General features: G+C 53.5%; 5 protein-coding genes across 5 annotated transcripts; 2 read left to right on the top strand and 3 right to left on the bottom strand.

Annotated features, from left to right (window-relative positions):
- Positions 1-915: 915 nt before the first annotated feature.
- Positions 916-2,943, top strand: BO82DRAFT_428024 (uncharacterized protein; the record flags this gene model as incomplete). Its single annotated transcript, XM_025640407.1, has 2 exons — positions 916-1,079; positions 1,161-2,943. The coding sequence occupies 2 exons, from the start codon at positions 916-918 to the stop codon at positions 2,941-2,943; spliced, it is 1,947 nt and encodes a 648-aa protein (XP_025497476.1).
- Positions 2,944-4,911: 1,968 nt separating this feature from the next.
- Positions 4,912-7,477, bottom strand: BO82DRAFT_370495 (uncharacterized protein; the record flags this gene model as incomplete). The annotated part of the gene is made up of 7 exons (XM_025637215.1): positions 4,912-5,021; positions 5,072-5,261; positions 5,313-5,702; positions 5,754-6,121; positions 6,173-6,284; positions 6,339-6,871; positions 6,973-7,477. The coding sequence occupies 7 exons, from the start codon at positions 7,475-7,477 to the stop codon at positions 4,912-4,914; spliced, it is 2,208 nt and encodes a 735-aa protein (XP_025497475.1).
- Positions 7,478-8,799: 1,322 nt separating this feature from the next.
- On the bottom strand, positions 8,800-11,205 carry BO82DRAFT_408448 (DNA-directed DNA polymerase IV; the record flags this gene model as incomplete). Its single annotated transcript, XM_025639691.1, has 5 exons — positions 8,800-10,026; positions 10,078-10,491; positions 10,548-10,720; positions 10,785-11,050; positions 11,144-11,205. The coding sequence occupies 5 exons, from the start codon at positions 11,203-11,205 to the stop codon at positions 8,863-8,865; spliced, it is 2,079 nt and encodes a 692-aa protein (XP_025497474.1). The 3' UTR covers positions 8,800-8,862.
- Positions 11,102-13,027, top strand: BO82DRAFT_349784 (mitochondrial ATPase complex subunit ATP10). The gene is made up of 2 exons (XM_025633964.1): positions 11,102-11,972; positions 12,154-13,027. Exons 1-2 carry the CDS (start codon positions 11,593-11,595, stop codon positions 12,857-12,859), a joined length of 1,086 nt encoding a protein of 361 aa, XP_025497473.1. The 5' UTR covers positions 11,102-11,592; the 3' UTR covers positions 12,860-13,027.
- Positions 12,918-14,214, bottom strand: BO82DRAFT_324750 (putative vesicle transport v-SNARE protein Gos1). The gene is made up of 3 exons (XM_025632839.1): positions 13,978-14,214; positions 13,801-13,914; positions 12,918-13,730 (listed from the first exon to the last, which is right to left on the bottom strand). Exons 1-3 carry the CDS (start codon positions 14,041-14,043, stop codon positions 13,233-13,235), a joined length of 678 nt encoding a protein of 225 aa, XP_025497472.1. The 5' UTR covers positions 14,044-14,214; the 3' UTR covers positions 12,918-13,232.
- Positions 14,215-14,401: the final 187 nt, after the last annotated feature.

The raw sequence follows: 14,401 nt of genomic DNA, 5'->3' as shown, positions 1-14,401 counted from the left end.
ATACTAATATGTGTATCATTTGATGGTATGCTGGTTGGCTCTGTTGCTTGTTTGCTGGTTGATGGAGTGGGTTGGTGGACTTGCTTTGCTTTTGGGTCGAGGAGTCGGCATTTGTAGTACTGTACCTTTTCTTAAGTTGTGGTGGGGATGGTGACTGATCTCTACTCCGGGTCGCATACCCTGTTTGCCTTGAAATTAGGGCCTGGGATTGATTGCGCTTTTGGAGGAATCAACTGGTCCGCAATGTCTGTTTCTATGTACATAGTTTTGTTTCTCGATTTGGGCTAGTTGTCTATCATATTATCGCCAAATCGACCGAGAAGAAGTTTCTCTTGACCCATGCCTGGCTGTTCATACAAATCAGACGAGACCTCGAGATACGATATGAGGAAGCATTCCTTCCTGTCCCAGGCGGTCTTGTGCCGAGTGGTGGACATTCAATGGCTATCTACAGTCATCCACCGCCTTAACCTTCAAGTCAGTGAATGAGAATGTCTATCCTGGGTTACCATATTGTGTGATCTCTCCTGTGGGATTGCATTCACTGGCCCACGCCTACCATGGCTATGAGGTTCTTTCTCGACCTCTTCTTCTCCTCTCCTCTCTTGTTCCTCCTTGACTTCCAACAGACTCAGGCTTCAACCTGCTTGCCTACAATCTTTACAGTGAGTATCTTACCACAAACCACTACCATCCCATAAACTTCTCCATCTCATCCTATATCACCATCAAGAACTCGCGCGAGCTTATCCCTGAACACGAACAACTTACAGTATCTGCCTGCCATATAGTCAAAGCCTACATCCAATATCAGAACTCACCATCTACAAAGTAAGCCCCCTCCTCCAGCAGCCCAACATCAAACCATTAACCACACACTCATCTCGCCTGCCAAAGCTAACACCCCAAACCAAGATGTCATTCAACATCACAGACGAGTTCCAACTCGCATCCCACGGCCCACACCCCTCGAACATTGACCTCCTCATCCCACTCACAAGCATCATGCTATACTTCGCCCTAGAACACCTAGGCGTCATCACCGACCAAATACGCGCGGGCATCGTCCTAGAAGCATGGTACATCATCACCCCCGCTCTTTCCGTCACCAAGAAATTGCCCATGAACCACAAGATACACTATCGCTAACTACCTTTCAGCGGCCGTTACCTAGCCAGTCAGATGCCCGATAACGACTACTTCGAAACAAACATCAGGGTCGTCGTCGAGACACCCATTGCAGATGATCTGGAGGCTGTGCTGGGGCCTTACCCCCCGTTCCCACTTATGTGGTATGGAGTCCATGGTGATATGGCCGTGTATGGTGGTTATGAGCGTGATGAGAATGAAGACCAAGACGAAGAAGACGTTGGCACGGACGCCACTCCCAGCCCTCCTATGGATGGATCCTTGGGGTTCAAGAAGATTGTTTATGGGTTTATACTCTGTTTTCAGTGGGTTTTGGTGTCTTTTGTTAGGGGTCTTCGGAAGGGGGTTGAGCGGGGTTTCGGTGTTGGGGTTATTTTGACGGAAGAGGAAGAGGAAGAGGAGGAGAAGGAGGAGGAGGAGGAGGAGGAGGAGCTGACTATCGTTACATGCGAGACTGTGACTTCGTCTGATGAGCTCTGTGAATATGCTACCTCGCTTAGGGCCTCAGATGCCTTAGCAGACGAGAGTATCGTCCGTTGGCCTTCCACTGCCGTCATCAATAAGGCTGAATTCATCAAAGAGGAGGAGCTGGGTACCTTCGAATTTGCTGCACCAGAAAACGATGCTCCCTTTCCTCCCGACTTTGTTTCCGGCCTTGAACATTCTGACTGGGACTCTCTGGATGATATACTCGACGACTGCCGCTCCGATACATCGTGCTCACCCGACTTTCCGTCCTCTCATCCATCTGAGACTGCATGCTCAACCGCATCTTCTACGTTGGTTAACGACTGCAAGCCAGCGGCTGACTCCTCTTACTCTAATCCCTTCGACCCTCAGCCAGGCAGCGTTCTGGATGTTATTCTTGACGAGTATCTTTCAAACTCATACTCAGAGTTTGACGATGAAACCGAACTCGCTCTGCTCCCCTACAGTCCGACAACCTCCAGTCCTAGCTCTACCTCCAGCGTTTCCACTATCGACCCAGATGACTTCCTGACCGGGACCATTGACGCGAAGCTCTCGCAGATCTGGCCTACAGACCCAAAAATCGACGACGCTCCTCTCCCCTACAACCTCACACATGAGCCCGCCTCTCCGTTCGACGAAGTACTCGAAAAATTGGAGAAATACATCGACCAACAGCAACATGCTACACACGAGGAACACACCACTCTCATCCCCAGAGCCATTGTCCCGAAGAAGAAAGCTCAAACCTCCATCTCCCACCCCAGTCTCCCTCGCACAGCCACCCAATCTACCCCAACGCCTCCTCATTTCAATATTGCGATTCCGGCCGGGAAGAAACCCAGCAAACCCGCACCCCCTGCCCCTGCCTCAAACAGCACCAGCATCGCCATCAATCCCCTGCAGTCCTGTCTTTTCAAGCCTCATCCCTCTTCAGAGTGCGGCATTCATCGCCCAATGCTGGAGGCAGATTCTTCTCCCCCTCCCAGTGTAAACCTTGAGACCCTGACCCCCCTCGAGCTCGACCGACTCACTCGTTTCAACAGTTGGAAGAACCTCTTCGTAAACGACATCTCTTCTCCGATCTATAACCACAGCCAACACCGCCCAAGAATCTCGGGTCGCCGATCCATGCACGCCGCTTGTCGACCTCCTGCATTGCCGTCAACACGGACAAAGACACACAAAAGCGTCCGCTTCTACCCGGCCGTCACGAACATCGACATCCGGATCTGTCCGAGGTACCTGCGGACCCGGCGCCACCGCGACCCTGACGGCGAGGTCATTGAGCGCCCGGTCTTCTCGCTGATTCCCTTGCGAGAGTAGGAAGCGGAATGATGTATTAGCGGACCTTCATGTACGGAGGGGTTGGCTTATACTCGCTCGGGTGGATACAGATGTACTCGACTCATCTTATCTCGTGTTTGATGACCACCTCGTCTGATAATCAAACGATATTCCACGGTCTTCACACAGATGTACCTCATTCACAACCGCCAAAGTCGCCTATTCACCCAAAAGGTGTACCACACACGAACCGCATCCTCCGCGAGGAACAGCATCAGCGTCGAACACCTTCCCCATCCACCTCCCTCTCTCAAAGCATCATACTTCGAATCCCAGAGCCCATCAAGATACCAGACATTTCAACAATCAACCCGAGAGTAAACCAAGATCCTCGCCCCATGCCAACCTCGAAGCTGAACTCACGCACAGAACCAAACCAAACTACAAAGTGGCATCAAACGAACCAAAGAGCTAGCCCAAACATATTTCTCACCGATCCCACACGCAAGAAACCACCCTCCATCCAGCTGCAATACAGCGTACAACAGCCTCCATAATCCCTAACCTCAAGAAACAACAAACAACAAACCCAAAAAGATTGAACAGCGCCAGAGCCAACCCCTTCCCCAAGCTCGGCACATACGCTCGGAACTCAACTTCATCGATACTCAGAGCCAGGGATTCGCCCCACCTAGCCGTTCTGTTCTGTTCTGCATCCAAAGCATCCGGCTCTTCAGACTTGAACTACCTAGCCGTTCCACGCCTTCCCGTGGAACATACACCGTTCCTGACAGGAGGCTCGGTGGATTCAGACATGGGGCTTACGGGGCTGTTACCATGCGCCCTGCTACCATGCGCCAACTCGAGGGGGGCTTGCTTCTGAGGCAGATGTGAAAGAGGGAGGGGGGTGCAAGATCCGGACACTGCTCGGGTAATATGATATAATATCTGCCTCTCCCTTTTCTCTTTGGATTGGATATTGATACCAAGGATCTTGGATTCCTGGACGGGATGTGACTCGCCGGGGAGGGGGATGGGAAATGGAAAAGAAGGAGCCGCGCAAGTCCCGATACAGCTCCAGCATGATCCTTCTCATCCAGGATAACAACAGCACCCCCTCACGCAAAAAACAACAAATAATCCCAACCATTTCCCTCGATTACCCAGCCGTCCCTGCTGTCTTCAAGGGAAAAACAAAACACAGATGAGGATACGAAGAAGTGAAGGAGACATCGGTAGACGACATTCCCGATCCTCTGCCTGCATGTACAAAATGGCAAAAGCAAAACTATATCACTCGAAACCCATACATCCCACCCCCCACACATGTACTGTATATATTCAATCGTTCTTTAAGACAACATAAAGAACCATAGACAAGAAAAGAAAAGAAATCATGATTGATTTAGGTTCGGTATCCGGATCCAGTAACAAACCTACCCCGGCCTTCCACAACTTCGCCTAGTGAAATTCTCATCAGACAGGAAAGACTAAGAGTAAGAGAAACCGTGACACTAATCCTCCCACCTTGAAACCCCTCAAAAGACTCAAGACTCCTCTCTCCCTTCCTTTCCCACCCTAATAACGTTTCTCCTTGAATTTCGTTGAATATAAAAAAGCCACCCTTACTACAAGAACAATGACGGATGAACAGTCAAGAAAGGTGTGGAACAGACTCTGACTACACACACACACACACACAGATGGAACCCCGAAAGGAGAATGGAAAGGAAACTGGAGAAAAAAAAAAAAGAAAACCCGCTTAATGTGTGGTAGAATAGTAGTGGTAGGGACAAGAACATAGGAAAAAAAACTTAGAGGATTCGGTTCGGATTTCTCATCATCAGGGTCGTTGCGCAGGTTCTTTTTGTTTTTTTCTGATTTGTTTGGTTTGGGCGTCATTCTTCCTACTCTCTCTCTATCCATAGTAATTGTGATGTTGATGGCACACGATTGTTTCAACTAGCTAGCTAGGGGTAGGTAGGTAAGATAGACGAGGGAACAGGATTAGGTGTAGACGTTAGATGGAGGAAGGAGTTTGGCGCCGTAGCGCAGGTCGAGGGAACGAGAGTCGGCCGGGTCGAAGACGGTGGCTTGACGTTGTTCGAGGAAAAGAGCTAATTATGCCATGAGAATGTGTTTGTGCACAAAGAGAAAGAAATCTTACAGGTAATCTTGATAGAGTCGAACCAGCGCACGGCGTTCTCGTCGCTACCGTCCACCGCCTTGAGAATTCCGGTATCGGGGCGCGGAGTTGCCTTGGGCGGTAAGCTGCGCATCTTCAACAGCATGTGTAGGATATCCGAGAACCGATCGCCCTGGCTGGCATAGTATGGAGGGCGCTTGTCCAGAGGCCACTGCGGAAACATTAGCACGCCTGCGCGCATTTCAGATGGTCCACAACTTACACGCTGAGCGAAGTTTTCGTCGTCCCATGAGCGGAACAGCCAGCAGGTCCTCTCAACACAATTCAACAAGATGATCGCTACCAGGAAGGTTTCAAACCAGCCACTCTGCTGGCGCTGCAGCAGTCGCCGCTCCAAATCGTTCATCACCGACTTGCTCAGCTGAGACGCACGTTTCTCGGTCGCGGCACGCAACTGGCTGCACAGCAGAGCATACGACTCGGTGTTGGTCACCTCGTCGATAGGTGTACGACCGTCGTCCGAGGGCTGTGCGAGAGAGTGCACCGAGGTAGGCGGAAGAGTTGGGTTGCAGTACGTCTTCCACTGCAGTTCCGAATCCACCAGAATGTGAGTGGCGATCCACAACTCCAACACACGTTCCAACAACAGATCCTACACCTGTTAGCGGCGCAGCTCCTGGGTCCAGTAATGAGCCGGATTTACCTTCTTCTGCTGACTTAGCTCCGCAGCAAGCATCAAAGTGGGCCGCATGAACTCTGAAGTCTCACGTTCATAGAAGAATGGGGCGGTTTTCTTGATGTACATCTCAATCTTTCCCGGCAAATCATCGGTATCGCTATCCAGCAGATAGAGCTCTGAAAGAGGTCCCTGAAATTGTGGCTCGTCGGCCAGGCCCTGTAGCTGGGGATCAAGCGGTGAGGCAGAAGGCTTGTGACCCTGGAGTCCGCTAAATGTGACATAGACCAAGCTCTCCTCAAAGTGAGTAACCTCAATACGACCAGCGTAATGTTCGAACTTGACCTGGTTGCGGATGCTGCTCACATCGTGATATGCCAGCGTAGCGTGTAAATCTTCGACAGTTAGCTCCAATCCAGGCATGAACGGGATCACAGAAAACATACTTGCGTTGTAAAGCTCGAATTCCTCCGCAATTCGAGTACGAATGCATGGGTGCTTCCACAGGCGGGCGCTCTCAACGCTGGCACACGTGGTGCAAGGACTGTCTCCGGAGCACTAGGCATAGATTTGTTAGTCGCACGCTGACCAAACAGACAAATCAACACATACCGGCTTCTTCAGCATACGACAGCGAATGCAAGCACCCCGCTTTCTGACCTCCTGAACCTCTCGGCGTCGTGCAGCGGAGAACCGACCGCGCACTTTCGGTTTGGTAGGCTTGGTTGAGTTCCCAAACTCGTTCACAAAACCTTTAGCTTGCGAGTTCGGATTCATCGCAATCGGACGGGGAAAAGATGCGGCGCGCTGGGTAGCAGCAGTCAAGGTAGGATCGTGTTCATGAAGGCTGTCGAAAAGGAGCTGTTCCTGGGTGGATAGCTGCTGGTTCCATGGGGGACTCATCTTAGTCAGTCCATCACCAAGTCCGACACTGGAGTCCTGGTCCATCGGTAATCCGTGTGGGACCATCTCACTCGCTGAAGCGGCGATCATGGATAATTGTGACTGACGCGCGTTGGCGGCCGAGTCAGTTGCAAGAGACGCTTCCGCCATTGCAGGAGATGCGGATGGTTGTGGTTCGGCTGGGGAGCTACCAGGGAGGGAAGGTAGAGACGAGGCGCTGGAAGCAGCTTGTTGAGGGGTGCCTGGGCGGCGAAGACAGTATTAGTGAATGACGGTCCCAGCAGTAGTGTTACTGAATTCGATGTACACATGAAGAAATAAAATAGAAAAACAAAGTGCTTACCAGGTGGCTTCGCATCCTCCTCCACTGTCTCTGGCTGAGTTGGATTGCCCTGGAAGCCTTCGGCCTCGAGGGCAGGATCCACGACGACCGTCTTGCCTCCAACCGTCAACGACTGAGTGTACGCGGGCCCGCCCCGTTTGGTTGAGTCGGAGGCGCCCACCTGTCTCGAGGCCTCGGCCAACACGTTGAGCCCGTCAAAGTTCTGACGAGCTGCTGCAAAGGGCAGATCCCCGGACTTGCCTTTGTTCGGACCCGTTCCGTCTTTGTTTGGGTCACCGTCGGCAAGATCGGGAAGTTCGTGTAGTCGCAACAAGACGCGTTGACGATCGCGCAAGGGAATGGCTTGACACTTCTTCACGAGATGGTTGGTCAGACTGTCGATGCGACCTTTGGGAAATTTCTCGCCGCAAGCTTTGCAAGTGTGTTGGTAGCGATTGCTGGCGTCCTCGAGCTTCTGGCCGCGAATGAAGAACTCGAGGATCAACTGATTCGGTTTTCTGCCCATTGCGAAAGGCGTGGGTGGCAGAAGAGACACCAGGACTGTGAATCCAAGGGTCCAAGGGGTCCAAGGTGTCGAGGACAATCTCGAGTCACAGACCCTGTTTTGGGGGGAGTGGGGGAGGTTAATCACCGTTGTTTTGGAATTTCCTCGAATAGATTTGTGAAAGACCGGCAGTAAATGGGGTCAGAGCCCAAGTGACGCACACAGGGGAAAGCGGACGAGGGGTGGGAGAAGGCGAGCGGATGGCAAAATAGCAGTTGGCCACAATCCCGACCGGCAGAACCCACCACCGGCTCTTGACCGCTTGCAATCACGTTTCAGCGGGTCAACAGAGATGGAAAGTGGTCGCTGCAGAGGCGCAAAGCAGTGGCAATGCAATGACAGCAATTGCAGAGGGGCAGAGATGACAATGAGGGTGAGGATTGGTGTAGGGGCGAAGAGGAGGGAGTGGGATGAAAGGGAATAATGTTACGAGTCGCGGCAAAACACCGACTTTTACACGGGCGGTCTGTCACTGGCCGCCCTCCCAAGTCACGGGTTGGTCGGATTTCGGTTGGGATGCGCTTCACCGCATGAAAGGCGGTGATGAACTCGGTGAATGCGCACTGCGAGGAATCAGATTCAGATGTGGAAGCTGGTTCTTGATCCTTGATGAGTTTGGTGATAAAACGAAAAAAGAAAGTCGACTTGACTGACTCTCTTGCTCCTCTTGGGTCTGTTCGTCATCAACCACTTCGCTAAGAAACCCTTTCTTTCTGTGCGACCATTGCTGGCTAATTGGCTGGTCCACCTTCCACACCCAAACACAACTTACCATCTCCTCAGTCCCCTACCTGACTGCCTTCTTTCCTCTCCGCTTCTCTGCTCGGTGGCTGCTCTCCTCACTCTCAACTATGGACTCTAAAGAATTCCTGTGACCGCCTTTTGTTCGGTCTCGGCTCCGATTCAAACCTTGGAGGGACAACAAAGTATAAACTAACTATTTGTAACCACACAAACAGGAATATACACATATGGTATTCATTATTAATAGTGGCAATCTCAACGTCAACGTAAATACAAATCACCGCCAAACAAAAAAAGGACAAACAAGACAACAAGGTTTTTCAAAAAGAAAACTCTCTACCTCCATCCCGGCCGTCCACTTCCATATCCACTGCGGGAATTTCGGGCCTCCTCGCTGCTGTTGCCGTGTATGTATGTCAAGTACATACCGTACAGCGAAAAGATCCGACGCACGGAGAGAAGTCGGTCTGGGATGACAAAAAAGCAAATGCATCACCAATGGATCCCCACTGGCAGCTCCATTGTTATCTGTCACCCCGGCTCCCGTCTTGTCTCTACGTGTCTCTTGAGGCAAACCAGAAAAAGATTATTATTTGGGCACTTCAGCAGATGCGATGCTCGGGAGGCCGCCAAGGAACTCCCAGAATCTCGAAGATTCGCCGCTCATCGCGTCCCTCGACCAGCCGGCCTGTGGTCAATTTCACTCGCTGAGGTCCGCGTAGCACGTCGGCGTAAAGCCCTCGTTGGTTCAGCCGCATGCCCTTCTTGTTGGCCAGGAGTCTCATGCTCCTGTTGAAGATGTCGTTGCCAGTGAAGTAGATCAAAGCTGCCCCGATCTCAGATCCGGGCACGAAAAGCAGGTCGATCCGTCGCCAGAGCCGACCGTTGGGAAGCTTCGAGGCCCCGTGCCATTTGAATCCATCATCGCGGGAGGTGGCAGCCAGGCTGGTCTGTAGGAAGTCTTCCTGGAAAAGGCCCGGGACGACGGTTTCAATCATGATAGTCCGAATTTGCTTTATTGTAGCGGAGGGCTTGGTGATGATCAGGTCAATGTCGCCTGAAGTGGATGCACCACGTCGGTAGGAACCCCCAATGATGACCTGCATCTCTGGATCAACTTTTCGCACTGCCGCCCGCACGATCTCTCCATGCACTTCAACCTCGTTCCGTGGAATACGCTGGGCGAAGTCATGATAATGCTCCACGCCCACCCGTTGATTCTGCGTAAGGGGCGCTCTAGTTTTCAGGTCTTCCAGCGACCGGTAGCCTTGTGCAAGCCATCTCGAGGCTTGGGAGACGCCAGCCCCATAGACACCTAGAAACACCTGGAGTATCCGATCTTCAGGAGTGCTGTTGGCGTTTTCCAGCCGACGCAGGCGGTTCGTGAACACAATCTCTTCGATCTTGTCGGCCAGACGTGTGCCAATCCCTGGCAGTGACAAAGCCTGGGATCTGGTGGCAATTTTCTTCGGTTGTTTCCGAAGGGCACTGATTGCCTTGCGATAGGCGAGCGTGCGCCATTGGTCACCTGATCGATCATAGTAGTCCAGCATTTGCTGTAGGACGGCAATGGTCCGATTGTTTGCATTTTCCGCATTGGTCTTCGAATCATGCTTCTGCATGCATACAAAATTCTGCTGCCAGTCAGATTGCGCCTCACTCATACGTGCGCTCATCTTCCTCTTCTTTGGCTGTGATTCGCCCGAGTCAGACGCCTCGGCATCAGATGTTTCAGCCGTACTTTGCTCATCCTCAGAGTCTAACGGCTACTATCGATTAGAGTGAGAATCCAAGAAGGCTTCTTCGTTGGTACTTACCAGATCTTTCACAGCCTTTGCTTCTTCGATGAGATCATCCAAGGCATCCCGCTCTCGAGCAGGTTCGGACACAGTATATAGGTCGTTCGGGCACTCGGCCACCTGCTCCGCAGTATACAGCTCAGAGGTTTGTTGTTCGGTAGCGTGCCGCCCACTAGTTTGTCCTTCAGTAGCCTGACTGTGTAGCTCAGCATGCGTGTGCGATTGTGTCTCGTGTTGCTGCTGCTGCTCTCGTCGGCACGGTTTGATCGACAAGGATCCACCATCCGAGGGCTCGATCACAGGCGAAGAGCCCTTCTCTCCTGCAGGGACAGGTGTACCGCTGACGCGGAACCGAACCTGAGCTGTGTTCAATACCGTGCGAAACTTGACGCACTCAGAAGGGTAGCTTTCGTCGACGAGCGCGACTGTGGACTGTGTCCGTGTCAACAGATAACGATCTCACCAGGCCTGTTGTCTGCGTCACCTACCGGGAACGATTCAACATGAAGATGCTTGATGACGTCGTGAAAGGTGAGTCCCTTATCCACTATAACGTGAGTGACATGGTCGCCCCAGGTTTCTGCAGCAGAAGCACCGTAATCCTGCGCGCGCTGGATACGCAGACGTCGAAGGGCCGAGGCACTGTTGTTCGGAAAGAAGACTGAGACACAAACGAAGTAAGCTCCAGCCCCAAGACGGCAACCCGAAAGTGAAGGAAGACCTACAGAAGACAAGACCTCTGAAAATCTGCTGCATTTCCGGCACGATCCTGGACGAGCATTGCCGGTTTCCCTTGCCAGAGACAGGCGCAGCTCTCTTATTGCGAGGCATCTCTCCCGCTGCCCTTGAGGTGCTCAACGCAGTCACTTGTGAGAGAGTCTCGTCTGATCTCGCAGCAGCAGCAACGCAACGAGGGCGTTTCTCACGCTTCGTGCAAGCTTCGGTAGCGGAAGGTGCGATCACTCGGACTTCAGTTTTCGTGACCGTAGACCTAGACTTCATGACAGCAGGGCCTTCATCTTTGAACGCTTTCCGAATGCTCAACTGCGATCTCAAAATCATTCGATCTTCCTCGTCCTCGGACAGAGAATCCAGCCGCTCCAAGCCCTCAAAGAAGGCCCTTTTGGCCGCATCCGCGGACGCCATGATATGGTGGCTGAGGTCCCGACGCCCAGAGCCAGAGACCGTTGAGCCATGAGTAATAGTCTTCTGCGTGACTGCAGCCTAGCAGGCGACAACAAGACTTCTGTCTGACATTCACATAAAATCAGTCCGAGACCGAAGAGGAATGACCGAGGGAAGACACGACCGGCGAGGGCAGTCACGCGTAACCCCAACCACGAAAATGCCACCAGGTCACGGGACCTGTGGAAATCAATTAAACTCGGGGAAGGGCTTCTGGGTGGGCCCCATTCATTCCGACCGAGTCTCCGGAGTGCGGAACGGCAGTTTTGTACTCCAGCAAGCAACGACTTACAACAAAAGCATCGCTGCACCGCATTGTCTTCTCCATTCTACCAAAGACTCATCACAATGTGGAAGCCTAACCGGCTGCTGTCGTCTATCTCAGACCTGCAAAACGGTCGCTGTCTCAGCTGTCAATTGCGCAAGGCGACTGCGTACCTCGACAGACCTACGCTGCGGTACTATGCCAGCAGCAGCAGCAGCAGCAAACCCTCCCCTACGCCAGCTTCAACCAAAGTCCCATCGAAACCCGTCTACTCTCCAACAGCCTCGAAGATTCCGACCCCAACACCCGGCGAAGACTTCGTGCCTCCACCTCTTGACCGACCCATCGGGTCCCCCGTGCCTCCAAGTGAGGGACAAAACACCGGTGTCGACGATCGATCATTTGGGCAACGACGAGATGACTTTGTCAACTACGAGAGACACTTGGAAAGACGGAAACAACTGTACGTCGCCTTTTTCCCGGGCCGAGTACCTCACCTCGTCGCAGGGTCCATTTCTATACACCTTCCTCTTCTCCCCCTCCCAATAGCCATTACCCTAACCTATCCCCCCACCCCCCTCTTTACACCAAAAGGACACAAACCACGGAAGAAACATAACTAACCACACAATCCGCCATCACAGAGCCCGCCAAGTCGCCAAGCCTTACTTCCGCGAATGGAACAACATGCGCCACCACGAAGGCAAGAGCTTCGTGGCGAACACGCGCCTCTTCAAACGCGACAAGGCGCTCTATTTCCCCAACATGCGCGGCATCACTCTGGTTTCGAAGCGGCAGCCGCGCGACACGACCCCGCTCTTCCGGGGCCGCATCACCGTGGTGAACATCTTCTCGAGCCTGTGGGCCGAGAACCAGACCTCGACGTTCACGCACCGGGAGAAGAACCCGGGCCTGTACGAGGCGTTCGCAGCGGCGGTGGAGGGTTCCAAGGACAAGAACATCGTGCAGAAGGTCGACATCAACCTCGAGCAGAACCCGCTCAAGGGGGCGATCGTCAAGATGTTCATGTGGTCGATGCGCCGGAACCTGCCCAGCGCGCAGCACGACAAGTACTTCCTGGTGACGAAGGGCGTGGACGAGCGATTGCGCGAGACGATCGGCATGATGAACTCCAAGGTCGGGTATGTCTACCTGCTGGACGAGAACTGCCGCATCCGGTGGGCGGGCAGTGGTAATGCCGAGCCGGAGGAGAAGGAGGCGCTGAACAATGGCGTCCGGAAGCTGGCGCAGGAGCGCCGCGTGAGTGTGGAGAGCGAGACGCCGGCGGCGGAGTGGGCCAGCGAGCAGAAGGGGGAGCAGGCGAAGAAGGCTAGGGTTGTGATGCCTTGATTCTGTTGCAAGGTTACGGGGCATGATAGCCAAATATATGGCGGTTGTATGTGTATGTACATATCAGGTAGCATTTGGGGGAGTTTGTACGATGGCTGCCGTACTGTAAGATAGATATATGCTAGCACGCAATAATATCGAGACACCTCTCCCAAGACCGAGGAGGGAGACTACATATCTCCGCTCTCCTATTAGTATATTCTGTATAGCAAATCAAGACAAGAAACATCCCCGAACGCCTGCCTTCTGATACCGTCAAATCAATCAAACCTCACCCTCAGCCCACCACCACCACCACCACCACCACTACCCTCCGCGTACCGCCAATATACCCCCATCCCCCCAATCTCCAACTCACCACCACCCGATAATCTCACCTCAAGAAAAGAACCACCAAAAAACACAGCCCCACAAACGCCCCCAGTACCACCGCATCCCTCCTCCGCTTGTTCCCAATCTTCCCAATCAACGCATTCATGCCGGGCACGGCGCCCGCCGCGCCGACAATCCGCCGATTAATGCTGGCCAGCGTCTCGCGCTGCAGACCGAAGTTCTCGTTGATCGCGTAGGCCTGGCTCAGCACGCCGTCGATCATGTTGTGGCTCTGGTCGATGCGGCCGCGCTCCTCGAGCATGTAGTCGGCCTCGGACTGGTTCTGGGAGCGGAAGGCGTCGATGTCGTGGCGGACATGACTCAACAAGTTGGCGCGGTCGCGGGCCTCGGCGATGGCGGCGGTGATCCGGGCGAATTCGCGGCGGTGGTCGGCGAGGATCTCGCGGTGGCGGGCGAGGTTGTTTTGTTTGAGGGCGGAGGCGGTCAGGGTGGCTTCGCTGTCGAGGAGGCGCGAGAGGTGGGTTATTGTTGTTTCTCGCTGGTTCCAAAATCCAGAGGTTAGTATGAAAGGAGGAGGGGGGGGGAGCGTTGGGGCTGGGCGCACGCACTCGATCGAGGATCTCCTTCAGTTGGGATTCGGTGCGGAGTTCTTCTTCGGACGGGGTGGGTGGTGGTTTGGTTAGGGCGGCGTATTGCGAGTAGGTGTGGAAGAGGGTTTCGGTCTTTGTTTTGCGGCTGGTTAGAATCTTGTTGGGATGGCGAGATTGCGCAGAGGGGAGGTATACCTGTGTCTCCAGAGATCGGGCTTGTTGCCGCAGCTGTGTCCAGCCGGCACCGGTTGATGTAGCCATGAATGTATGTGAATCAAGAACTTAGTAGAGGAAATTAAGTCATCAATAGTCAGAGAAACCTCCGTCCGGCCTGCGGAAAACACAGTTTCTCATCAATACACACGGGCTGTAGTTGACTTTAGTCTAGATGAGATAGTTTTGGAGAATCTGGACTGGACTGGCCGCAAGAAGCGCCAAGTCAGAGAGGATGACGCCGCCTTCTCTCCGTCCGCAGCGCCGGCGCCGGCGCCGGTGCCATGCCGCCCCCCCCCCCCCCCCCCCCCCCCCCCCCCCCCCCCGCCCCCCCCGCCCCGCGGGCCCCCCCCCCCCCCCCCCCCCCCCCATCTTACTCGATCGGTAATTTGACTGACTTGACCCG

This window comes from Aspergillus uvarum (assembly GCF_003184745.1).
Source record: "Aspergillus uvarum CBS 121591 unplaced genomic scaffold BO82scaffold_1, whole genome shotgun sequence".
Lineage (NCBI taxonomy): Eukaryota > Fungi > Ascomycota > Eurotiomycetes > Eurotiales > Aspergillaceae > Aspergillus > Aspergillus uvarum.
Note: the sequence above shows the minus strand (reverse complement) of the source record. Positions and strands in the feature narration are given on the sequence as shown.

Coding starts and splice junctions, on each gene's coding strand:
- BO82DRAFT_349784 (XM_025633964.1), top strand. CDS start 11,593: ATGTGGAAGCCTAACCGGCTGCTGTCGTCTATCTCAGACCTGCAAAAC. Junction 11,973..12,153: donor TTGGAAAGACGGAAACAACT/GTACGTCGCCTT, acceptor CCGCCATCACAG/AGCCCGCCAAGTCGCCAAGC.
- BO82DRAFT_324750 (XM_025632839.1), bottom strand. CDS start 14,043: ATGGCTACATCAACCGGTGCCGGCTGGACACAGCTGCGGCAACAAGCC. Junction 13,915..13,977: donor CCCGATCTCTGGAGACACAG/GTATACCTCCCC, acceptor CGCAAAACAAAG/ACCGAAACCCTCTTCCACAC. Junction 13,731..13,800: donor TGAAGGAGATCCTCGATCGA/GTGCGTGCGCCC, acceptor TTTTGGAACCAG/CGAGAAACAACAATAACCCA.